We start from the raw sequence: 26,204 nt of genomic DNA on the forward strand, positions 1-26,204 counted from the left end.
TAATTTCTACCATTTTGTAACCTTTTCTAAAGTTTTTACCTTTTTATTTCACAGCTATAACATTTTTGTAAATATTGACTTTTTTCTCGTATTTTGATTTCATCATTGTCATTTTAGGTCACTTTTGAATTGTCATAAGTGTGACGTATTTCATAATTGACATTTTGTCCATTTTGAATTTTTATCTCATAATTTTGCCCATTTCTCATGATCTCAACTTTTTATACCATAATTAAGACATTTTGTCAATTTTGACTTTTCTCTTATATTTTGTCTTGTCAAATGACATCCTTGTCATTTTATATAAATTTTGACTTGACAATTTTAACTTATTGCATATTTGGCATTTTGTCCTTTTTTTTTTACCTTTCTATCTGACTTTTTCATGTCTCAATTTCGCCCTTTTCTCATAATCTCAATGTTTTATATCATAAGACATTGTCAGTCTTGACTTTTATCTCATATTTTGACTATTTCATTGTCATTTTATCTCATAATAATTACTTTTTAATCTCCTACAGTAATTTTGAGGCTCCTGAAAATAAAGACACTTGATCTGACGAATCAAATTCAGACATTTAAAAGTTAACAGATACTTTTTGGAGCCACAGTTTATATAAAATGTTTGGTTTGGCATGTTATGAAGAACTGCATAAAACAACATGTGGTTAAAAATAAAGTTGGGTTTCCTCTCGTTTCTCTCCGTCTCTCTCTTCTGCTGGTCTTTTTGTCTCTAGAGACTCGATCAGTGATTCATTCTCTCCGACATCTCAAATGAAGAAGTGAAACGTCGCTGCGTTGCTCTCCTTCACCTCTCATGATCTCTCTGTTCTCCTCAGTTTTATATCAGCAGTGATGGAGAACAGATCGTGTGCTTCTGGGTTTCACTGGGATTCTCTGCTCAGACGCTGCATCTCTCTTGAATCCCTGGGACTGATGCCAGGTGAGTGAATCTGCTGCTGTATAATCTTCTTCTTGGCTGCTCGTGGATGTTGAGATGTGTGTGTGTGTGTGTGTGTGTGTGTGCACCCGTAGCGGTTCCTCCACCCGTGTTGAGCACCAGAAGTCCGGGTCCGGGTCAGCATCAGTCCTGGCTCGCCATCAGCCCCGGCGTGTGGATCTGTGTCGGGCTGCTCGCCGGCGGCTCGGTTCTGGTGCTGCTCCTCTGGTTCATCATCTACAAACATCACACCAGGACCTCACAGAACACAGGTACTAAAGTCCCATTCACAACAACAACTATAACTGACTTCTGCAGCTGATGAACGATTAAAACACTGACAGCCAATCAGAATCCATCCGACTTCAAAGAGAAATAACAGCTGAATTGAACAAGAACTACAACTGACTTCAGCCACAGTCTTAGATGAAATCAACTGAAGATAAAAGAAAACATTAAATCTCTGAAGATCTCAGCAGAGGAGGATTAAACAACTCCACAACGTCTACAAAAGTTTTTATTGAGAATTCACAAAGGTTTAACTCTGTGTTTCATTTGAAGTCACCGTAACGCTGATCGGTGTTACCAATAGTTGGGCTCTTAAGAAACAAACAGTAGTTATTATCCATTTTTTCACTTTTTGAGCACAGACCTGAAAATGAAATTTCCAGCTTAAACTCGTGAATCTTGAATGCTTTGGAGCGCAGACTGAATTTTAAAGTGAAAAAAGTTTTTTAAAAAGTGAACTAGAAAAAAATATATAAAATGTTATATTTATTGTTATGAAAAATGCACAAGACACAATTTTATGAATGCCATATCTAAACAAGCATTGTTCCAAATTTGAGGTTTATATCTCAAAAATGTACTTTCAGTGTTATTTTGTTTGTGCGCAGTCCCAATTCGTGAACAAGGAGAGGGATCATAAAATGCTACATAACATGCTAGGCTACATAATTTTTTTTTTTAAAAACATGCATTTTAGGGTTCGTCTTCTTTTCTAAATGATTAACATTTTGTAGATTCTGCAAGGTTTATGTATGACCTCAACTTAACATAAAGGCTATTTTTAAAACACCAAAGAGTGCAATATGCTGATCAAATGTTTTAGAGATGAACATAACTGGGCTAAAATAGCAGTACCAAATAACAACAAAATACAATTTTTATGATCCCTCTTTTTTTTTACAATTAACATTTAGCAGATTCTGCAAGGGTGAACTTGTGACCTCAATTATATTTAATGTTGCCTTTTCAAATTACTTTTGGTGAAATTAAGAAAGTAATAGAAAGTAATTAGAGAAAGTAATAAAACATCCTTTAAATGTTTTGTTTTCGAATCTAATACAGTTTAACTACGATTTGAAGTGAATTATTCTGAATTGGCAAAAATTGCTTTTAAATTCTGTCAAATACTTATGAACCAACCTTCAAGTTTGATTTTTCCATTCCACTGCGATACTTTTTTTGTTGTTGATGTTTTTATATGTTAAAGCGCTAGACGGATGTCTTTAACCCTCTGCTGCTATTTGGTTATGTTTGACCGAAAAAATGTAGATTTTTTTTTTTTTTTTTTTTACTTTATCTGAATGGTACGAAACTTGGTAAAGGTTTTGGCACTTGCTGTGTGAACACACACACAAAAAAAGTTGACATGATTCAAAAAGATTAAATGGTCCTGAAAACAATAGTCATGCTTATATTATTCACAATTAAAAATGAGCGCATTGGAAATGAATGAATGACGATAGTGGAAGCGTTTGGTACTGCGCGCAAACAAAATCTCACTGAAAGCAAATTTTTTGAGATATCAAGCTAAACTTTTGAGCACAACTTGTTTAGATATGGCATTCATAAAATTGTATCTTTGTGCATTTTTCATTGCAATAAATGTAAAAAATAAAAAATAAAGTTCACTTTTTAAATCTCTTTTTCACTTTAGCAATAATCTGCCAGTTGTCGTCTTTAAAAAGAGACAAAACTTCAGTCTACCTCCAAAGCATTCAAGATTTACAAGTTTAAGCTGGAAATGTAATTTGCAGGTCTATGCTCAAAAAGGGAATAAATGGATTATAACTACTGCATAAATATGATTTTAGTACCATCACATCCCCTAAAAATACAAAATATTAAATAAAAAACATAATCAAACTAAAATATAGTAGGGCCTACAATAATTTAATTTAAATAAAAAATGTAAAACATCCGGTCATTTTTTACCAACACGCGAACAGCACTTATGGTAGTTAATAGCAATTAATGGTTGACAAGGCGCTCTAAAAACACAGCTCTCAAGTTAAAAGAGGTTAAAATAAAAGATGTATAAAAACAATGGAAAAGCAGCACGATGGAATGCAAAATTGTGTTCTGTGTGAACGGCCCAAGAGGTCCAATAAAGGAGTTTCTACCCAACGAAACCTCACGCGCACACTTCAGTGAGTTTCTGTTCCTCTCGTGGGTCAGGAGGGTAATGAGGGGTCTTCAGGGACTGTCCCATGTCTCACGTCTTCATCACACACACACACACACACACACACATGCATGCATCCGTTACCTCAGGACGCAGAATGCAACTCTTAAACCAGCGGAAGAACCCAACGACACCCGTGAGCTAAATTTAACCCCAGCATTTTCAGACTCGTGCGAGAGGGTCAGAGAGTTCAGTGTTTATATGTGATTATAATGATTCAGTGCTGAGGGCGAATATGATAGAATCACAACTGTAGAATGCCTTTCGCCTTAGTCTCGACCTCTCATCTGATGCAGTTCCTGTCAGATCACTTATATTCTCTGTTATGTGTCGCTCCATCATGTCAAGGCCAACCTTGCGTTCCTGCTTAAAACAAGAAAATGTGTTTTGTGTGATCTCAGAGCACACCGTCATCAGTGATATGAGGTGTGAAATCTGTTGTGTTTTCTGAATCATAATGCACCATGATTCATAAGAACAGCAGTTTAACCCTGTGAAACAGAACCTGTCTGAGTGTTATGCAAACCTTTATCCCTCTGAGAAATAACACTGAAAGATGACAAATATCCACTTTTAGTACTGTTTACTCAGTCACAACACTATTACTAGTGCTGATAGTGATGAAACCTGTAACACTAGAACACCTTAACACCTGCATAGCAACACACATTAAAAACACTCTGAATACTTTAGAACTGCATGACAACACATTAAAAACCATTCGGAACACATTAGAACTGCATGACAACACATTAAAAAACACTCAGAACACATTAGAACTGCATGACAACACATTAAAAAACACTCGGAACACATTAGAACTGCATGACAACACATTAAAAAACACTCGGAACACATTAGAACTGCATGACAACACATTAAAAAACACTCAGAACACTTTAGAACTGCATTTCAACACATTAAAAAATACTCTGAACACATTGGAACTACATGACAACACACCGAAAACCACTCGGAACACTTTAGACCTGCATAGCAACACTAAAAAAAACCACCCAGAACACTTTAGAACTGCATGACAACACACTAAAAAACACTCTGAACACTTTAGAAATGCATTTCAACACATTAAAAACCACTCGGAACACATTGGAATACACCGAAAACCACTCGGAACACTAGACCTGCATAGCAACACTAAAAACCACTCGGAACACTTTAGAACTGCATAGCAACACTAAAACCCACTCGGAACACTTTAGAACTGCATAGCAACACACAAAAAAACCCAACACTCTGAACACTTTAGAACTGCATTTCAACACATTAAAAAACAGTCGGAACACATTAGAAATGCATTTTAACACATTAAAAAACACTCAGAACACATTATGACAACACATTAAAAAACACTCAGAGCACTTTAGAACTGCATTTCAACACTAAAACCCACTTGGAACACTTTAGACCTGCATAGCAACACTAAAAACCACTTGGAACACTTTAGAACTGCATTTCAACACATTAAAAAACACTCGGAACACATTGGAACTACATGACAACACACCGAAAACCACTCGGAACACTTTAGACCTGCATAGCAACACTAAAAACCACTCGGAACACTTTAGAACTGCATAGCAACACTAAAAACCACTCTGAACACTTTAGAACTGCATAGCAACACTAAAACCCACTCGGAACACTTTAGAACTGCATAGCAACACTAAAAACCACTCGGAACACTTTAGAACTGCATTCAACACATTAAAAAACACTCTGAACACATTGGAACTACATGACAACACACCGAAAACCACTCAGAACACTTTAGACCTGCATAGCAACACAAAAAAACCCCACCCAGAACACTTTAGAACTGCATGACAACACACTAAAAAACACTCTGAACACTTTAGAAATGCATTTCAACACATTAAAAACCACTTGGAACACATTGGAACTACATGACAACACACCGAAAACCACTCGGAACACTTTAGACCTGCATAGCAACACTAAAAACCACTCTGAACACTTTAGAACTGCATAGCAACACTAAAACCCACTCGGAACACTTTAGAACTGCATAGCAACACAAAAAAAACCCCCACTCTGAACACTTTAGAACTGCATTTCAACACATTAAAAACCAGTCGGAACACATTAGAAATGCATTTCAACACATTAAATAACACTCGGAACACTTTAGAACTGCATTTCAACACATTAAAAAACACTCGGAACACATTAGAACTGCATGACAACACGTTAAAAAACATTCAGAACACTTTAGAACTGCATTTCAAAACATTAAAAACCACTCGGAACACATTGGAACTACATGACAACACACCGAAAACCACTCGGAACACTTTAGACTAGCATAGCAACACTAAAAGAAACACCCTGAACACTTTAGAACTGCATGACAACACACTAAAAAACACTCTGAACACTTGAGAAATGCATTTCAACACATTAAAAACCACTCGGAACACATTGGAACTACATGACAACACACCGAAAACCACTCGGAACACTTTAGAACTGCATAGCAACACTAAAACCCACTCGGAACACTTTAGAACTGCATAGCAACACTAAAAACCACTCGGAACACTTTAGAACTGCATTTCAACACATTAAAAAACACTCGGAACACATTGGAACTACATGACAACACACCCGAAAACCACTCTGAACACTTTAGACCTGCATAGCAACACTAAAAACCACTCGGAACACTTTAGAACTGCATAGCAACACTAAAAAAACACCCAGAACACTTTAGAACTGCATGACAACACACCCGAAAACCACTCTGAACACTTTAGACCTGCATAGCAACACTAAAAACCACTCGGAACACTTTAGAACTGCATAGCAACACTAAAAAAACACCCAGAACACTTTAGAACTGCATGACAACACACTAAAAACCACTCTGAACACGTTAGAAATGCATAGCAACACTAAAAACCACTCGGAACACTTTAGAACTGCATTTCAACACATTAAAAAACACTCTGAACACTTTAGAACTGCATTTCAACACATTAAAAAACAGTCGGAACACATTAGAACTGCATTTTAACACATTAAAAAACACTCGGAACACATTAGAACTGCATGACAACACATTAAAAAACACTCAGAACACTTTAGAACTGCATTTCAACACATTAAAAACCACTCGGAACACATTGGAACTACATGACAACACTAAAACCCACTCGGAACACTTTAGAACTGCATTTCAACACATTAAAAAACACTCGGAACACATTGGAACTACATGACAACACACCGAAAACCACTCGGAACACTTTAGACCTGCATAGCAACACTAAAAACCACTCTGAACACTTTAGAACTGCATAGCAACACTAAAACCCACTCGGAACACTTTAGGACTGCATAGCAACACTAAAAAAAAACCCACTCTGAACACTTTAGAACTGCATTTCAACACATTAAAAAACAGTCGGAACACATTAGAAATGCCTTTCAACACATTAAAAACCACTTGGAACACATTGGAACTACATGACAACACACCGAAAACCACTCGGAACACTTTAGACCTGCATAGCAACACTAAAAACCACTCTGAACACTTTAGAACTGCATAGCAACACTAAAACCCACTCGGAACACTTTAGAACTGCATAGCAACACTAAAAAAAACCCCACTCTGAACACTTTAGAACTGCATTTCAACACATTAAAAAACAGTCGGAACACATTAGAAATGCATTTCAACACATTAAATAACACTCGGAACACTTTAGAACTGCATTTCAACACTAAAACCCACTCGGAACACTTTAGACCTGCATAGCAACACTAAAAACCACTTGGAACACTTTAGAACTGCATTTCAACACATTAAAAACCACTCGGAACACATTGGAACTACATGACAACACACCGAAAACCACTCTGAACACTTTAGACCTGCATAGCAACACTAAAAACCACTCGGAACACTTTAGAACTGCATAGCAACACTAAAAAAACACCCAGAACACTTTAGAACTGCATGACAACACACTAAAAACCACTTTGAACACGTTAGAAATGCATTTTAACACATTAAAAAACACTCGGAACACATTGGAACTACATGACAACACACCGAAAACCACTCGGAACACTTTAGAACTGCATAGCAACACACCAAAACCACTCGGAACACTTTAGAACTGCATAGCAACACTAAAAACCACTCGGAACACTTTAGAACTGCATTTCAACACATTAAAAAACACTCTGAACACTTTAGAACTGCATTTCAACACATTAAAAAACAGTCGGAACACATTAGAACTGCATTTTAACACATTAAAAAACACTCGGAACACATTAGAACTGCATGACAACACATTAAAAAACACTCAGAACACTTTAGAACTGCATTTCAACACATTAAAAACCACTCGGAACACATTGGAACTACATGACAACACACCGAAAACCACTCTGAACACTTTAGACCTGCATAGCAACACTAAAAAAAAACACCTAGAACACTTTAGAACTGCATGACAACACACTAAAAAACACTCAGAACACTTTAGAAATGCATTTCAACACATTAAAAACCACTCGGAACACATTGGAACTACATGACAACACACCGAAAACCACTCGGAACACTTTAGACCTGCATAGCAACACTAAAAACCACTCGGAACACTTTAGAACTGCATAGCAACACTAAAACCCACTCGGAACACTTTAGAACTGCATAGCAACACTAAAAAAAAACACTCTGAACACTTTAGAACTGCATTTCAACACATTAAAAAACAGTTGGAACACATTAGAAATGCATTTCAACACATTAAATAACACTCGGAACACTTTAGAACTGCATTTCAACACATTAAAAAACACTCGGAACACATTAGAACTGCATGACAACACGTTAAAAAACATTCAGAACACTTGAGAAATGCATTTCAACACATTAAAAACCACTCGGAACACATTGGAACTACATGACAACACACCGAAAACCACTCGGAACACTTTAGACCTGCATAGCAACACTAAAAACCACTCTGAACACTTTAGAACTGCATAGCAACACTAAAACCCACTCGGAACACTTTAGAACTGCATAGCAACACAAAAAAAACCCCCACTCTGAACACTTTAGAACTGCATTTCAACACATTAAAAACCAGTCGGAACACATTAGAAATGCATTTCAACACATTAAATAACACTCGGAACACTTTAGAACTGCATTTCAACACATTAAAAAACACTCGGAACACATTAGAACTGCATGACAACACGTTAAAAAACATTCAGAACACTTGAGAAATGCATTTCAACACATTAAAAACCACTCGGAACACATTGGAACTACATGACAACACACCGAAAACCACTCGGAACACTTTAGAACTGCATAGCAACACTAAAACCCACTCGGAACACTTTAGAACTGCATAGCAACACTAAAAACCACTCGGAACACTTTAGAACTGCATTTCAACACATTAAAAAACACTCGGAACACATTGGAACTACATGACAACACACCCGAAAACCACTCTGAACACTTTAGACCTGCATAGCAACACTAAAAACCACTCGGAACACTTTAGAACTGCATAGCAACACTAAAAAAACACCCAGAACACTTTAGAACTGCATGACAACACACCCGAAAACCACTCTGAACACTTTAGACCTGCATAGCAACACTAAAAACCACTCGGAACACTTTAGAACTGCATAGCAACACTAAAAAAACACCCAGAACACTTTAGAACTGCATGACAACACACTAAAAACCACTCTGAACACGTTAGAAATGCATAGCAACACTAAAAACCACTCGGAACACTTTAGAACTGCATTTCAACACATTAAAAAACACTCTGAACACTTTAGAACTGCATTTCAACACATTAAAAAACAGTCGGAACACATTAGAACTGCATTTTAACACATTAAAAAACACTCGGAACACATTAGAACTGCATGACAACACATTAAAAAACACTCAGAACACTTTAGAACTGCATTTCAACACATTAAAAACCACTCGGAACACATTGGAACTACATGACAACACTAAAACCCACTCGGAACACTTTAGAACTGCATTTCAACACATTAAAAAACACTCGGAACACATTGGAACTACATGACAACACACCGAAAACCACTCGGAACACTTTAGACCTGCATAGCAACACTAAAAACCACTCTGAACACTTTAGAACTGCATAGCAACACTAAAACCCACTCGGAACACTTTAGGACTGCATAGCAACACTAAAAAAAAACCCACTCTGAACACTTTAGAACTGCATTTCAACACATTAAAAAACAGTCGGAACACATTAGAAATGCATTTCAACACATTAAAAACCACTTGGAACACATTGGAACTACATGACAACACACCGAAAACCACTCGGAACACTTTAGACCTGCATAGCAACACTAAAAACCACTCTGAACACTTTAGAACTGCATAGCAACACTAAAACCCACTCGGAACACTTTAGAACTGCATAGCAACACTAAAAAAAACCCCACTCTGAACACTTTAGAACTGCATTTCAACACATTAAAAAACAGTCGGAACACATTAGAAATGCATTTCAACACATTAAATAACACTCGGAACACTTTAGAACTGCATTTCAACACTAAAACCCACTCGGAACACTTTAGACCTGCATAGCAACACTAAAAACCACTTGGAACACTTTAGAACTGCATTTCAACACATTAAAAACCACTCGGAACACATTGGAACTACATGACAACACACCGAAAACCACTCTGAACACTTTAGACCTGCATAGCAACACTAAAAACCACTCGGAACACTTTAGAACTGCATAGCAACACTAAAAAAACACCCAGAACACTTTAGAACTGCATGACAACACACTAAAAACCACTTTGAACACGTTAGAAATGCATTTTAACACATTAAAAAACACTCGGAACACATTGGAACTACATGACAACACACCGAAAACCACTCGGAACACTTTAGAACTGCATAGCAACACACCAAAACCACTCGGAACACTTTAGAACTGCATAGCAACACTAAAAACCACTCGGAACACTTTAGAACTGCATTTCAACACATTAAAAAACACTCTGAACACTTTAGAACTGCATTTCAACACATTAAAAAACAGTCGGAACACATTAGAACTGCATTTTAACACATTAAAAAACACTCGGAACACATTAGAACTGCATGACAACACATTAAAAAACACTCAGAACACTTTAGAACTGCATTTCAACACATTAAAAACCACTCGGAACACATTGGAACTACATGACAACACACCGAAAACCACTCTGAACACTTTAGACCTGCATAGCAACACTAAAAAAAAACACCTAGAACACTTTAGAACTGCATGACAACACACTAAAAAACACTCAGAACACTTTAGAAATGCATTTCAACACATTAAAAACCACTCGGAACACATTGGAACTACATGACAACACACCGAAAACCACTCGGAACACTTTAGACCTGCATAGCAACACTAAAAACCACTCGGAACACTTTAGAACTGCATAGCAACACTAAAACCCACTCGGAACACTTTAGAACTGCATAGCAACACTAAAAAAAAACACTCTGAACACTTTAGAACTGCATTTCAACACATTAAAAAACAGTTGGAACACATTAGAAATGCATTTCAACACATTAAATAACACTCGGAACACTTTAGAACTGCATTTCAACACATTAAAAAACACTCGAAACACATTAGAACTGCATGACAACACATTAAAAAACACTCAGAACACTTTAGAACTTCATTTCAACACATTAAAAACCACTCGGAACACATTGGAACTACATGACAACACACCGAAAACCACTCGGAACACTTTAGACTTGCATAGCAACACTAAAAAAACACCCTGAACACTTTAGAACTGCATGACAACACACTAAAAAACACTCTGAACACTTTAGAAATGCATTTCAACACATTAAAAACCACTCGGAACACATTGGAACTACATGACAACACACCCGAAAACCACTCGGAACACTTTAGACCTGCATAGCAACACTAAAAACCACTCGGAACACTTTAGAACTGCATTTCAACACTAAAAAACACTCGGAACACATTGGAACTACATGACAACACACCGAAAACCACTCTGAACACTTTAGAAATGCATTTCAACACATTAAAAAACACTCGGAACACATTGGAACTACATGAAAACACACCGAAAACCACTCGGAACACTTTAGAACTGCATAGCAACACACCAAAACCACTCTGAACACTTTAGAACTGCATAGCAACATTAAAAAAATGTACTCGGTTACTAACGTAACCTCGGTTCTCTCTAGAAGAGGGAACGAGTACTGCGTAAGTATCTTACGCTAGGGGAAAATCCCTTTTCCGCGAGATATTGAAGCCAAAAAATTATCCTTAATTTTGTATTATTGTAAAACGCGTTGCGGCAGCATACAGACATAGGCAAGACGGCTTGTGTGCCTATTGGCTGTTCTGCGGCAACTGCAGCAGCCTATCGAGCGAGGCCTAACGTGACGTCAGACCCAATGAGGGTGCTTTGCGCCCACTGCGTCACGTCCCGCCGAAACGGGCGTGGCTTAGGCCTATAAATACAGCTCGCAGGCAGCTGATATCTGGTTTTTCATCGCCGAAGCTAACCAGTGCGTGTGCATGCACGGCAAGATACGCAGTACTCGTTCCCTCTTCTAGAGAGAACCAAGGTTACGTTAGTAACCGAGTACGTTCTCTTGCGAGAGGTCTCTCGTACTGCGTAAGTATCTTACGCTAGGGGACCCAATGTAAAACGCTGTGCGTGCTGGGATCTGACACCAAAGACCCAAGGGCGAAAGCCCGGGGTTCATATAGTGCATAATCACCAGGGGAACTCACAGGGAGTCCGGGAAGAGGGAGGGGCAGAGCCGCGCTCTTCCACATATAGCAGCGTCCCTCAGACGCAAATTACATCATACAGACAGGGCGGAGTACGGCCTGAACTGATGGAAAATTGTGGGTCTTATTTATTTGCCCATAAGCATTTTGCGGTCGAACAGCGAGCAGTGCTCATCGAGCAGTGCTCAGCAGACACAGTATTCTGAACCGATAGCATCAGAACAGACAGTACTGGTATATTTAGACCGAAAACAGCCTGGCCTGTAAGGCGGGAACCTCTAGGTTATAAAACCTTATAAATGTAGACGGGGAGGCCCAGCCTGCCGCCATACATATATCTTGCAAGGCAATCCCACTTGACCAGGCCCACGATGAAGCCATGCTTCTTGTGGAGTGCGCTCTGACACCCAACGGGCACTGCATACCCTTGGAAGTGTACGCCAGCGCAATGGCGTCAACTATCCATCTGGATAGGCTCTGTTTCGACGCGGCTAGTCCCTTGGAACGTCCGCTGAACGAAACGAAGAGCTGCTTCGTCTGTCTGAAGACAGATGAGCGAGACACATAAGCTCTTAATGCCCTGACTGGACAAAGGAAGCTCGCGTCTCCTTCCTCGTCAGAGACCGGTAGGGCTGACAGGGAAATGACCTGCGCCCTAAACGGTGTGTTAAGGGATTTTGGAACATAACCGTGCTTAGGTTTGAGTATAACTCTTGAGTCATTAGGCCCAAACTCCATGCACGTCGCGCTTACTGAGAGCGCGTGTAAGTCCCCTATGTGCTTCACTGAAGCGAGAGCCAGAAGAAACACTGTCTTGAAAGACAGGTGTTTAAGATCAATCGTCTGTAAAGGCTCGAATGGGTCACCTTTCATGGCCTCCAGTACCACAGAAAGGTCCCATACAGGGACTGAGGGAGGTCTGGGAGGTCTCCTCTAAGGAAGCGGATGACTAAATCGTTCCTTCCTATTGACTGACCAAGCGTTGTTTTTGAGAACGCTGCTATGGCCGCCACATAAACTTTGAGCGTGGAAGGGGACCTGCCCTTGTCCAACAGCTCTTGTAGGAAGGAGAGAACCTCCGTCACCCCACAGTCTGGGGGCGACACGCCACGAGCTGTGCACCAGCTGGAGAACACTGACCATTTCGAGGAATAGAGATGTCGCATAGACGGAGCTCTAGCCTGCGTGATCGTGTTTAACACTCCGCTTGGGAGGTCAGTGGGTACCCGTTGATTGCCAAAACATGAAGGGACCACAGCTCTGGGCGCGGATGCCAAATCGAGCCCTTGGCCTGAGAGAGGAGGTCCCTCCTCACTGGCAATGGCCATGGGGCAGTGCTCGCTAGCTGCATCAGAACTGGGAACCAGGGTTGGTTTTTCCAGAACGGCGCTACGAGTAGCACTGAGCATCCTTCTTCCCTGATCCGTTCTATCACCTGAGGCAGGAGAGAGACGGGAGGAAAGGCATAGAGCGGGCGGCGGGGCCATACATGAGCCAGCGCGTCCCTGCTCTTGGAGAAAAATTCCAGACAGTGAGCGTTTTCTCGAGACGCGAACAGGTCTACTACCGCTCTGCAGAATTTCTTCCACAGCAGCTGGACTGTCTGTGGGTGTAGAGACCACTCGCCTGTCGGAACATTGTTCCTGGACAGTCTGTCCGGTCCTACGTTTAGGAGCCCTGGCACATGCGCTGCTCTCAGCGAGAGCAGGTTGCGCTGAGCCCACACCAGGAGGTGTTCTGTCAGCCTGTGCAGGTTTCGGGACCTGAGGCCGCCCTGGCGATTTATGTAGGACACCACTGACATATTGTCCGAGCGGACCAGGACGTGGTGTCCTCGTATTTGGGGACAAAAACGCGTCAGCGCGTTGTCTACTGCCAGCATTTCGAGGCAGTTTATGTGTAGAAGCTTCTCCCGTTCTGACCATTGGCCGAAGAACGGTCTGCCCTCGAGCAGCGCTCCCCATCCCGAGGTGGATGCGTCCGTAGACACTACCTTCACACTCGAGGAAGTCCCCAGGCTTACACCTGATTGGTACCAGTCGTTTGCTTTCCAAGGTTTCATAGCTGCGATGCATTTCTGATTGACCTTAAGACGGCAGCAGACCGGAAGCCCACGCTCGGCGCGGCACTCGCGCTTTCAGCCAGAACTGTAGCGGGCGCATGCGAATCAAGCCCAGCTGAAGTACTGATGATGCTGAGGCCATGAGACCTAGCATCCTCTGAAATTTCTTGAGCGGGACAGATGCGCCGCAGCGGAAAGAGCTTGCTGCGCGCTGAATGTCTAGTACGCGCTGTGGTGACAGTCGCGCTATCATAGACAGCGAGTCCAGTTCTGTGCCCAGAAAAGATATTATCTGTCTGGGGGACAGAGAACTCTTCGAGCACCGAGTGAGATTGAGCTAGAATAAGCCAATCGTCCAAGTAGTTCAATACTCGCATGCCCCGTAGCCTGAGGGGTGCGAGCGCTGCATCCATGCACATCGTAAATGTACGGGGTGCTAGGGACAAGCCGAACGGTAGGACTGTGTACTGATATGCCTAGCCCTCGAAGGCGAATCTCAAATATCGCCTGTGACGTGACGCTATCTGTATTTGAAAATACGCGTCTTTCAGATCTATTGACACAAACCAATCTCCTCTGCGAATCTGCGCGAGGATTTTTCTGGTCGTGAGCATTCTGAACTGTCTCTTTGCAAGCACTCTGTTCAGTTGCCTTAGATCTAGTATGGGTCTGAGACCCCCGTCTTTTTTCGGTACCAGGAAGTATCTGCTGTATAGCCCTCATTCGCTCTGAGCTTGAGATAACGGCTCTATGGCCCCTTTGCTCAATAGTTTCAAAATTTCAGCCACTTTTACCGTGGTCTCGACACGCGTCGCATAGCGGCGAGGGCGTCGGCGAAACTATAGCGAATAGCCTCTTTTTATAATGTCTAGCACCCACTTCGAAACCCCGGGTAGCCTCGCCCATGCATCTGCATGAATGGCTAGGGGTTGAATGTGAAGCGTGCTCTGGTCGCTCAGCGACAGAGGGGCTTCGGTGTGCTGTAACACAAGCGTCGCGCTTATGACATTCGAGGCAGAGGGCGCGCTGATAACAGCGGGCAGATTGCCCGCGCTCGGCTCCTCTGCGGTGGTTAACCGAGAGGGGAGGGCTGGGCGAGTCCCGTAGGACTTGTCATGTCTATGTGTGGATGTGGGCGTGGGATAGCGGGCACATTTACCACACCGAGAGCATTATCCGCCTGAGCAGAGCGAATGCACGTTGGTTTCGTTTTTACAGAAACCTCGAGACATGCAGGACGTAGTGATTGTGGGCAGTGGGCACATCTGCTACGTTTAATGCGCAATCGAACTGGGTCGATTTTATGTGCGCGAGCCCTGTGTGACGGGCTGTGCTTGTGTGTAGGAATGGGCACTGGGCAGTGGGCATTTTGTCTACACTCATAACACCATCGGCCGTGGCCGGGACACCAGAAAATACACTCTTTGTGGGATTTATCTGGGTAGCCGTGAAAACGGCATTTGTGTGCAGGCAAGCGGGCTGTGGAACCGGCTTGTTGACTGCAAAATACACTGGAACAGTCACATTTCTTGGAACTGAACGAGCGATGAGTTTTGGTGGAAGTCCGGCCGCAGCGGGACTTGGACACCGTCGTTTCCCTAGGCATGCTAGGACGACTTCGGGGCCTCGGGCTTTACCGCAATCCTGGGCCGCGGCCCACGCAGGGCGGGGCGGCGGTCAGATGAGCGAGAGCGCGGTCTCGCACTTCGGGCCTGTCGGCGCTGCGCAGTGGCGGCGGTGGGCGGAGGCTGAGGCTGTGAGCTCTGAGCAGATGGTTTCGCACGGCCTGCTGCAGAACTGGAGTGCTTCGGCAGGAAGTGCTTCATAGCCTGTGACACTTTCTGTACCTCGGCGAATCTTTCCGCGAAATCTTTGATGGAAGTTCCGAAGAGGCCAGCGGGAGAAAACGGAGCGTCGAGGAATGCGGCGCGCTCAGACTCAGACATCTCAGAGAGCGTTAGCCATAGGTGTTTCTCAGTCACAGTGAGAGAGGCCATGCTCCGTCCTATGGCCTGTGCAGCAGACTTAGTAGCGCGGAGAGCGAGGTCCATAGCACTTCTGAAGTCTGGCACGCAAATTGCATCTGGTCCTTTCTCGTCCAGCTTTCGGAGCTTTCTCGTCCAAAATTTGCAGTGTGGCCATAGTATGCAGCGCTGACGCAGCCTGCCCAGCGGCGGAGAAAGCGCGACGGAGCAGGGTTGACGTCATGCGGCAAGCTTTTGAAGGCAGAGCCAGCTTAGCGCGCCGTCCAGCGGAGGGCGGGCATAGGTGGGCTGCTATCGCTTCTTCGACCGGCGGCAGCGAATGGTAACCTCTGTTTTTAGCATCGTCAACAAAGGAGAATGCTAGCGAAACAGAAGAGCGCATTCTAGCTGAGAAGGGGGCGTTCCAAGACTTAGCGACTTCTTCGTGTAACTCAGGAAGAAAGGGCGCTGGTCTGGACGCTGGTCTGGACGCAGGCGAAGCGCGCTTCCCAGGAAGAAAATATCCATCCAGCCGGTTGTGAGCAGGCTGTTCAGGTGTAGACCACTCGAGGCCGAGGCTCGCCGCGGTCCCCGTCGCTGAGTGTGGCTCTGCACGAGCCGCAGGAAGGCATCTTTAAAAAGACGCAGCTCTTTTAGACAGTGTGTGCCGTGGCGGCGAACACACACAGCAGAGAGTGTAAAGGATATAGGTGCCGGATAGCGCAGCAGGAATGCGATTGAAGGCGGCGCGGCCAGCGACTTCAGTGACGATTCGTCCCGCTGCAAATGCCGGATCCAGCGATGCGTGTGCTTCGCTGAAGAGATGAAAAATCAGATATCAGCTGCCTGCGAGCTGGATTTATTGGCCTAAGCCACGCCCGTTTCGGCGGGACGTGACGCAGTGGGCGCGAAGCACCCTCATTGGGTCTGACATCACGCTAGGCCGCAGAACAGCCAGTAGGCACACGAGCCGTCTTGCCTATGTCTGTATGCTGCCGCAACGCGTTTTACAATAATACAAAATTAAGGATAATTTTTTGGCTTCACTATCTCGCGGAAAAGGAATTTTCCCCTACCATAAGATACTTACGCAGTACGAGAGACCTCTCGTAAGAGAACACCCAGAACACTTTAGAAATGCATTTCAACACATTAAAAAACACCCAGAGCACATTGGAACTGCATGACAACACACCGAAAACCACTCGGAACACTTTAGACCTGCATAGCAACACCCCAGCAACCACAACACTCAAGTATTGTAATAGTGAGGACTTTTCTTGGGGAAATCTAGTTAGCATTAGTGGCCACAGTATAAATCAGCTGTTTGTTCTAACTCACTCACTAGTCAGTGTTGTTTTTCTGTCCAGCAGGTGAAAAGGACACTACACCTCACACCACAACAACTGTAGAACAGGAAGAGGAAGCCCTCTGGCTGCATCTCAACGGCCAGACACAGGAAGTGCCAGTCAGCGCGGGGGCCTGTGGGCGGGGCCTGTGCAACGGGTGGGCGGAGCACGGGCTTCCACTTCCTGCCACAGAACTGGGAGACTCCGCCCTCGTCACCGCCAAAACTGGACAACCTGCTGAAGTCTGACGAGGAACAGCAGAACGCATTCTGTTAGTAAATAATGTGAAAATCATCCAACCTACCAGTCCAGCTCTTGATATGATCCAGTTTGTATTCATATTCACATCAAACTGCAGAACACATGAAATCAAACTTGGATCTCAGCTCATGCGTGCAGCTGTAAGGTCTTGTCAGGCTTCAGAGAACTTCACCTGGAAACCGATTCATCGTCACTTTTTTTTTTAAATGAATATTTTCATTTGTGTATGTTTTGGGAGATTTCCAGCACACTGATGAGAGTCATATTTGTTCATAAACATTTATTTGGCTCTGTGACTCATTGCTTATGTTTCTCTATTGTAAGTTGTAGTGACTGCTAAATGCATAAAAAAAGACGTATGGTTTTTTTCCCCCTCTTTGTTTATTAATAAGCAAATTTGGTTAATAAAATCATCTAAATAAAACACAGTTTGTTCTCTTATTGTCTATATGAGTCAGGAACAATTATGAAGTCATATTGTACATTACACACATCATTCATTTTAAAATCAACCGTTTCAGAATGATTAAATGATTGAATAAATCAAAGGGTTTTTTTTATGAACACTAAAACACAATGAGCAACACTTCATATAGTTAAATACATACAGGTGTGTGTGTGTGTGTGTATGTGTGTGTGTGTTCTCTACTGGTGTGTTGTGGGGTCGGTCAGGTGCAGGTATTCGGGCTGGCCGTCGCTGCTCTGAGTGTGTGTGTGTGTGTTCTCTACAGGTGTGTTATGGGGTCGGTCAGGTGCAGGTATTCGGGCTGGCCGTCGCTGCTGTCAGTGTGTGAGTGTGTGTGTGTGTGTGTGTGTGTGTGTGTGTGTGTGTGTGTGTTCTCTACAGGTGTGTTGTGGGGTCGGTCAGGTGCAGGTATTTGGGCTGGCCGTCGCTGCTGTCAGTGTGTGTGTGAGTGTGTGTGTGTGTGTGTTCTCTACAGGTGTGTTGTGGGGTCGGTCAGGTGCAGGTATTTGGGCTGGCCGTCGCTGCTGTGTGTGTGTGTGTGTTCTCTACAGGTGTGTTGTGGGGTCGGTCAGGTGCAGGTATTTGGGCTGGCCGTCGCTGCTGTGTGTGTGTGTGTGTGTGTGTGTGTGTGTGTGTGTTCTCTACAGGTGTGTTATGGGGTCGGTCAGGTACAGGTATTTGGGCTGGCCGTCGCTGCTGTGTGTGTGTGTGTTCTCTACAGGTGTGTTATGGGGTCGGTCAGGTACAGGTATTCGGGCTGGCCGTCGCTGCTGTGTGTGTGTGTGTGTGTGTGTGTGTGTGTGTGTGTGTGTGTGTGTGTGTGTGTGTGTGTTCTCTACAGGTGTGTTGTGGGGTCGGTCAGGTGCAGGTATTTGGGCTGGCCGTCGCTGCTGTGTGTGTGTGTGTGTGTGTGTGTGTGTGTGTGTGTGTTCTCTACAGGTGTGTTGTGGGGTCGGTCAGGTGCAGGTATTCGGGCTGGCCGTCGCTGCTGTGTGTGTGTGTGTGTGTGTGTGTGTGTGTGTGTGTGTTCTCTACAGGTGTGTTGTGGGGTCGGTCAGGTGCAGGTATTCGGGCTGGCCGTCGCTGCTGTGTGTGTGTGTTCTCTACAGGTGTGTTGTGGGGTCCGTCAGGTGCAGGTATTCGGGCTGGCCGTCGCTGCTGTGTGTGTGTGTGTGTTCTCTACAGGTGTGTTGTGGGGTCCGTCAGGTGCAGGTATTCGGGCTGGCCTTCGCTGCTGTGTGTGTGTGTGTGTGTGTGTGTGTGTGTTCTCTACAGGTGTGTTGTGGGGTCCGTCAGGTGCAGGTATTCGGGCTGGCCGTCGCTGCTGTGAGTGTGTGTGTGTGTCCGCCGCTGGCGTGTAGAGAGTGTTTTCCGCCGCTCGTTCCCGCGTGTTCCCAGCGTGGAGACGATCCTCTCGGCCAGATCCTGTTGCAGACGCTGGAAGTTCTCACTGCGGATCAAAAGACACGCACAGAAAGATTCAACGTGTGTGTGTGAACATCAGTGATGTTGATGATCTTAAACAGCAGGGGTTTTCGAAAAACAAAACAAGAATTTGAGAGAAAATACAATTATTTTATAGAATGAAACATTAGAGAAGTTCAATCTATTTAAACGCTACAATATATTTTGTGAAAGGCACTTTAAAAATAAATCTGACTTGAAAGTTTTTCTTCAGGTTTATACATCTAACATGAGTCTAATAGAGGGTAGAATATACCGTTTAACTACAAAAAGACAATTATTTTGTAGTTTACATTTAGTAAGAGGGTTCCTTGCAAGGGGATCAAAATATTTGGGGGTCTTTCGCTTTAACAAGTTTGAAAACCCTGTTATACAGCAGGAATCTGTCCTGGAATCTGATTGGTGGATCACTCTGTCAGTCAGTGGTGAAATGTAAGTAACTCAACGTCTTGTTTACTGAACTGTTGTATAAAAGCAACATCACACTCCCAACTGAAGTTGCTGTGAATTGTGGCCATATGTCGTTCTGATCATACATTCTGCATGTGTAAAGGTTTTCTGGTGTATTCTGGGAGTATTTTATTATTACAGGACAAAAGTGTTGGTGGTCTTACGCTGTTGGTGGTGTCGGCAGGTTGTATTTCTGCCCGGTGACTCCAGTCAACCAGTAAGTCATCTCCTTCCCTTTACCCTGAAACACAAACACACACACACACACGTTGTGAGACTCTGCTGTGACTGTGAAGTCTTCTTCAACAGTCTACAATTGGCTGGAACTTGAAATAAGAACCTGCGATTGGACGGAAGCTGAAATAAGAGCCTGCAATTGGACAGGAGATGAAATAAGAGCCTGCGATTGGACGGAAGCTGAAATAAGAGCCTGCAATTGGACAGGAGATGAAATAAGAGCCTGCGATTGGACGGAAGCTGAAATAAGAGCCTGCAATTGGACAGGAGATGAAATAAGAGCCTGCGATTGGACAGGAGATGAAATAAGAGCCTGTGATTGGACAGGAGATGAAATAAGAGCCTGTGATTTGACAGGAGATGAAATAAGAGCCTGTGATTGGTCTGAAGATGAAATAAGAGCCTGTGATTGGTCTGAAGATGAAAAAAGAGCCTGTGATTGGACTGAAGATGAAATAAGAGCCTGTGATTGGTCTGAAGATGAAATAAGAGCCTGTGATTGGTCTGAAGATGAAATAAGAGCCAGTGATTGGACAGGAGATGAAATAAAACCTGTGATTGGTCTGAAGATGAAATAAAAGTCAGTGATTAGACAGAAGCTGAAATAAGAGCCTGCAATTGGACGGAAGCTGAAATAAGAGCCTGCGATTGGACGGGAGCTGAAATAAGAGCCTCTGATTGGACAGGAGATGAAATAAGAGCCTGTGATTGGTCTGAAGATGAAATAAGAGCCAGTGATTGGACAGGAGATGAAATAAAACCTGTGATTGGTCTGAAGATGAAATAAAAGTCAGTGATTAGACAGAAGCTGAAATAAGAGCCTGCAATTGGACGGAAGCTGAAATAAGAGCCTGCGATTGGACGGGAGCTGAAATAAGAGCCTCTGATTGGACAGGAGATGAAATAAGAGCCTGTGATTGGACAGAATCTGAAATAAAAGCCAGCGATTAGACAGAAGCTGAAATGAGAGCCTTCCATTGGCTAGAAGATTAAATAAGAGCCTGTGATTGGACAGAATCTGAAATAAAAGCCAGCGATTAGACAGAAGCTGAAATAAGAGCCTGTGATTGGACGGGAGCTGAAATAAGAGCCTGTAATTGGACAGAATCTGAAATAAAAGCCAGCGATTAGACAGAAGCTGAAATGAGAGCCTTCCTTTGGCTAGACGATTAAATAAAGAGCCTGTGATTGGCTGACATCTCTCCTCACCTTCAGGTGTGTTTCGCCTCGGCGCTCGCACTCAAACTGACAGTCGGTTCGGTGCAGGATCTGGATGGTCGACTCACTCACGTGAATCCTAAGAGCTGTAAAACACATCAGCTGCTTCACTGAAGAGTGTGTTGCTGTATTTGAGTATATGTGAATGTGTGTGTTTGTGTCTTACGCAGGCCCGTAGACTCCATACGTGACGCCGTGTTGACCGTATCTCCAAACAGACAGTAACGTGGCATCTTATTACCCACCACACCTGCCGCACATGGACCTACACACACACACACACACACACACACACACAACTAGTAAGAGTAAGTTAGTTATTACACTAACCGTGCATTATAATCATGTGTCTATTTACCAAAATGTATAAGATAAGATTTGCAAATTGGTTTAAAATAGCAGAAAGATGAATGGCTGAGCTCATCCAAATGGACAGAACTTGATATTTGAATGATTTTTGGCTGATTTATGCATTTTGACCAGTAGATGTCGCTGCCACAAGACGTTGCAGGAATGATTTCCAGTAAGTTTCCCGAATAACATCATCTCAATTTTCTTCTTCCGGTGTGTCTGTACCTGAATGGATCCCGATACGGATCCACAGTGGGATTCCCGGCAGGTGTCTGAGCTGGAACGTCCCCATGAACTCCAGGATGTCCAGAGCCATGAGACAGATGTCCACCGCGTGTCTATTCCCGTTGCGTTTCGGCAGACCGGACGCCACCATGTACGCGTCACCGATGGTCTCCACCTGAACACGAATATTTAATCACATTCTGTCTTTCATTTTTTACTTTTTTTATTATTATATTAAAACAAAAATATTTTTTAAATCATTCAAATATAGAGTCAAAACAAAAATGATCCAGACACCAGATAATTTATTTTAATTTGTTTTACTAGTGGGTGCAGGGCACTATAGTTCATTTGTGTAAGTGAGGATAGCAAAATAAAATAAACTGTGACATATTATACCCAAAAATTCTTCATAAAGTGACTACCAGTAAAATTTCAAAAACATTGGGACCAAAAATTATGCAGACACTTTGACCGGACCATGTTTTTATGGTTGCATATTGCTAATGCGACCTTTTTACACCACAGACTGAACAAAACTAAGCATTTGTTTGGTAATTTGTTGAGCTACATTGGTATTATCTAATTGTGTAGTTAAATTTAACAGCTGACAGATATTCAACATAATTCATGTGTGAGACAGTCTAACAGAAGGATCAATTGATTTGATAACTCTGAGTTCTTGTCATATTTATTACCATTTTCTAAACTATAGCGAAATTAACTGTGATAATGTGAGACATTTTTAAGGTGTCTGAATAAAGTTTGGTTTGAATGTATATTTTTTTAAATTATAAATCATTAAAAGTGGTTGGCTGTCTGCTAGACGTTCCCTCAGAGCACCTTGTAGACGTCGTGGTGGTCGAGGATGCTGTCGAAGTTCTTGTAGATGTCGTTGAGCATGTCCACCACCTCCATGGGCGTGCTGTGGTGGCAGAGGGTGGTAAAGCCCACGATGTCGCTGAAGTAGATGGTGACCTCGTCGTACAGCTCGGGCTCCACGCGACCCGTCTCCTTCAGAGAGCGCACCACCGGCCTGTGTGAGAGACAGTCTGACGCTCAGAACACACACACTCAGGTTTCAGAGGCTTTATCACGTCAGGGTCACTTCTGCTGCTCGCCCAGCTGCTATGTGTTAGCTAGAGAGTCCTAAGTAGCAGCTATGTGCTACATAGCTATGTGGTTGCTAGGCAGTTGCTAGGGCATTGCTATGACTTTGCTAGGAAATTGCTAGGGTATTGCTATGTGGTTGCTAGGGTATTTTTATGTAGTTTCTTGGCAGTTTCTAGGACATTGCTAAGAGGTTGCTGGGCAGTTGTTAGGACATCGCTATTTTTTTTGCTAGGCAGTTGCTAGTGTGTCATGGGTGGTTGCTAGGGTGTTACAAGGCAATTGCTAGGACAACGCTATGTGATTGCTACGTAGTTGCTAGGATGTCCTGTGTGGAAGCTAGCATGTTGCTAGGCAGTTCCTACGGCATCAGTATGTGGTTGCTAGGCAGTTGCAAGGGCATTGCTATGTGTTTGCTATGCAGTTGCTAGGGCATCGCTTTGACTTTGATATGACATTTCTTTGTGATTGCTAGGCAGTTGCTAGAATATCCTGGATGATTGCTAATGTGTTGCTAGACAGTTGTAAGGATTTTCTGGGTGGTTGCAAGGGTGTTGCTAAGCAGTTGCTAGGCTGTTCTCAGTGGGAGTTAGCTGTACATGAAGTGTGTGTGTGTGTGTGTGTGTGTGTGTGTCTGACCCCGGCAGCAGCATGAAGTTGAGCTGATCGGCTCGGTCTCTCTCGGCCTTGTACAGGGCCGTTCTCTCCTCCACCAGGTGCTCCAGGTTCCTGGAGTACATCTGCAGCCGGCGGATCAGGTTGTCCATGTAGCTGGCGTTGGCCTGGTTATGAAAGTTACTGTAGAAACACACACCAGCACGTCAGTATGTGCTCACGACTCGGGTGAAACGCGAGCGGCGTCACTCACACACCTGAAGATCTTCCCCAGAGCGCCCTCTATCCGCTTGAAGTCCGGACGCTTCTCTGGATCCTCCTCCCAGCAGCTCTTGATCAGCACGAACAGCTACAAAAATAAGTGCTGTTAACATTTAAATACACCTATATTTCACATTTCAACAACATAGTTCAAATCAGCAATAAAATCTGACATGAACTATTTCATAAATGTTGTTTCTTGCACACAAATAGCATTTAAAACTTTTATTTTAGCTTCGTCCAGCCAATACGGGCATGCAGTCCTACAAGCTCGGATATACTTCAAGCTGGTGTGACGTCATTTCAAACAAAATCAGGCCAAAACTATTTTCTTTTGCAGTTAGTTTGAGGAGTTCGAAACAATTCGCCAATGTGAACTTTCCAGAAAAAAAAAAGGCTGGTAAACGCCTTTAAACTCCCATTGGTCCGTGGTGATGATGTGGTGATGATGTAATAGGAGGATGTGGCTCTGAGGCTCCGCCTTCTTTGAGGTGTAAATCTTTTCTTTTCTTTTCTTCTGTTCAGTCCGTCGAGGTCAGACGTGAATAAAAACATGAACATACTGGAGAGCTGCTTTATTGTAGAAAATGAGCTTGTAATTCTATTCGAAAGAGACACTGACAGTTTTTTCATATTTAATACTGTAAAGCTGCTGCTTTAAAGCAATCTATTGTATAAAGTGCTGTATATAAATAAATGTGACTGAAGTGCTGAATTGCAGAGCTGGTACAAACATATCCACATCGCAATGATCCGATGCTCTCTTAACTGCTGTTTTCTCACCGCTGTAATTTTGTGTTTATTTAGTTGTGTTTAAATTAATAAATGTTTAGCTAACTGTGATTTTGTATATGTACATTTCTGAAATACATAACTTAGACAGTCACCTATGATAACATATCACTCTTAATTGAAATATGGATCATGCATTTTCTGTAAAGCTGCTTTGAAACAATGTGTAAAGCGCTATACAAATAAATTTGAATTTAATTTAATTTAATTTAATTTAATTTAATTTATTTAGTTATTGAGATTTTTTGTTAATATATATTCATCTAGACGTCGCTGTCAGCTGTGCAAAAATGAACAAAAAGGAACTGTTGCCATAGTAACCGGTGCTTCGAACAACAGCCGCAGATTGGCTGTTTTATTTAGAAGGCGGGGCTTCCTTTGCTAGAGTTGCAATATTTGGGTGTTTCCGTTTCTCCCATTCTTAGTAATACAAGTGAAGGTTTTTTTTTTGTTTTTTGTTTTTTTGTAGTATGTACTGTACAGTCTCTGGTAAGGGTACCTCTGCTTCAGTTTCTCCAACGGACTCAAAACTCAGATCCGGTCGGAAGACGTTCGGGCCTCGCGGACACTGAACACGATAGATTTTCTCTAGAAGAAATAAGACGAACAGCACACAGAGAAAGAAAGAGTGAGAAACAGATGTGTTTTTTTAGATCAGACGAGCTCATCAAATATTCCTTTAGATCAGGGATTCCCAAATGTTTTTATTAGCCGAACCCCTTTGACCTAAAATATTTTCTTGAAGTCACCCTGAGATTTTAAGTTTAACAATTTATTAGTTTAAACGTTTATTAATTTTATTAGTTTATTATATATAAACTAATTGAAATATTTTAATAAAAATAAGTATACTTAAATCTCTGTACTTAATGAAGTACTCTACTTAATTAATATATGTCAAATATTATATTTATGTATATATACAGTGGGGAGAACAAGTATTTGATACACTGCCGGTTTTCCTACTTACAAAGCATGTAGAGATCTGTAATTTGTATCATAGGTACACTTCAACTGTGAGAGACGGAATCAAAAACAAAAATTCAGAAAATCACATTGTATG

The 26,204-nt window shown here is 42.7% G+C and overlaps 2 protein-coding genes across 3 annotated transcripts in view; one reads left to right on the plus strand and one right to left on the minus strand.

The window, feature by feature from the left end:
* Nucleotides 1–296: 296 nt before the first annotated feature.
* On the plus strand, nucleotides 297–18,151 carry LOC309478107 (uncharacterized protein). 2 transcript variants are annotated; one of them, XM_082141604.1, is made up of 3 exons: nucleotides 297–943; nucleotides 1,036–1,212; nucleotides 17,716–18,151. In XM_082141604.1, exons 1-3 carry the CDS (start codon nucleotides 856–858, stop codon nucleotides 17,937–17,939), a joined length of 489 nt encoding a protein of 162 aa, XP_081997730.1. In that variant the 5' UTR covers nucleotides 297–855; the 3' UTR covers nucleotides 17,940–18,151. The 2 variants fall into 2 exon arrangements, with proteins under 2 accessions (XP_081997730.1, XP_081997729.1); XM_082141603.1 differs by having other exon boundaries at nucleotides 351–943; nucleotides 17,713–18,151.
* Nucleotides 18,152–18,313: 162 nt separating this feature from the next.
* gucy2ca (guanylate cyclase 2Ca) overlaps nucleotides 18,314–26,204 on the minus strand; it is a 34,432-nt gene continuing 26,541 nt past the window's right edge. The window contains exons 19-27 of the mRNA XM_082140671.1: nucleotides 25,641–25,729; nucleotides 24,346–24,437; nucleotides 24,113–24,271; nucleotides 23,207–23,399; nucleotides 22,364–22,538; nucleotides 21,954–22,052; nucleotides 21,779–21,873; nucleotides 20,497–20,573; nucleotides 18,314–19,868 (exon numbers count right to left, since the gene is read on the minus strand). Of these exons, the coding sequence (XP_081996797.1) occupies nucleotides 19,688–19,868; nucleotides 20,497–20,573; nucleotides 21,779–21,873; nucleotides 21,954–22,052; nucleotides 22,364–22,538; nucleotides 23,207–23,399; nucleotides 24,113–24,271; nucleotides 24,346–24,437; nucleotides 25,641–25,729 (1,160 nt within the window). The 3' untranslated portion in view covers nucleotides 18,314–19,687. The remainder of the gene's footprint in view (nucleotides 19,869–20,496; nucleotides 20,574–21,778; nucleotides 21,874–21,953; nucleotides 22,053–22,363; nucleotides 22,539–23,206; nucleotides 23,400–24,112; nucleotides 24,272–24,345; nucleotides 24,438–25,640; nucleotides 25,730–26,204) is intronic.

Source organism: Leuciscus leuciscus (genome assembly GCF_965113295.1).
Source record: "Leuciscus leuciscus genome assembly, chromosome: 1".
NCBI classification, from domain to species: domain Eukaryota; kingdom Metazoa; phylum Chordata; class Actinopteri; order Cypriniformes; family Leuciscidae; genus Leuciscus; species Leuciscus leuciscus.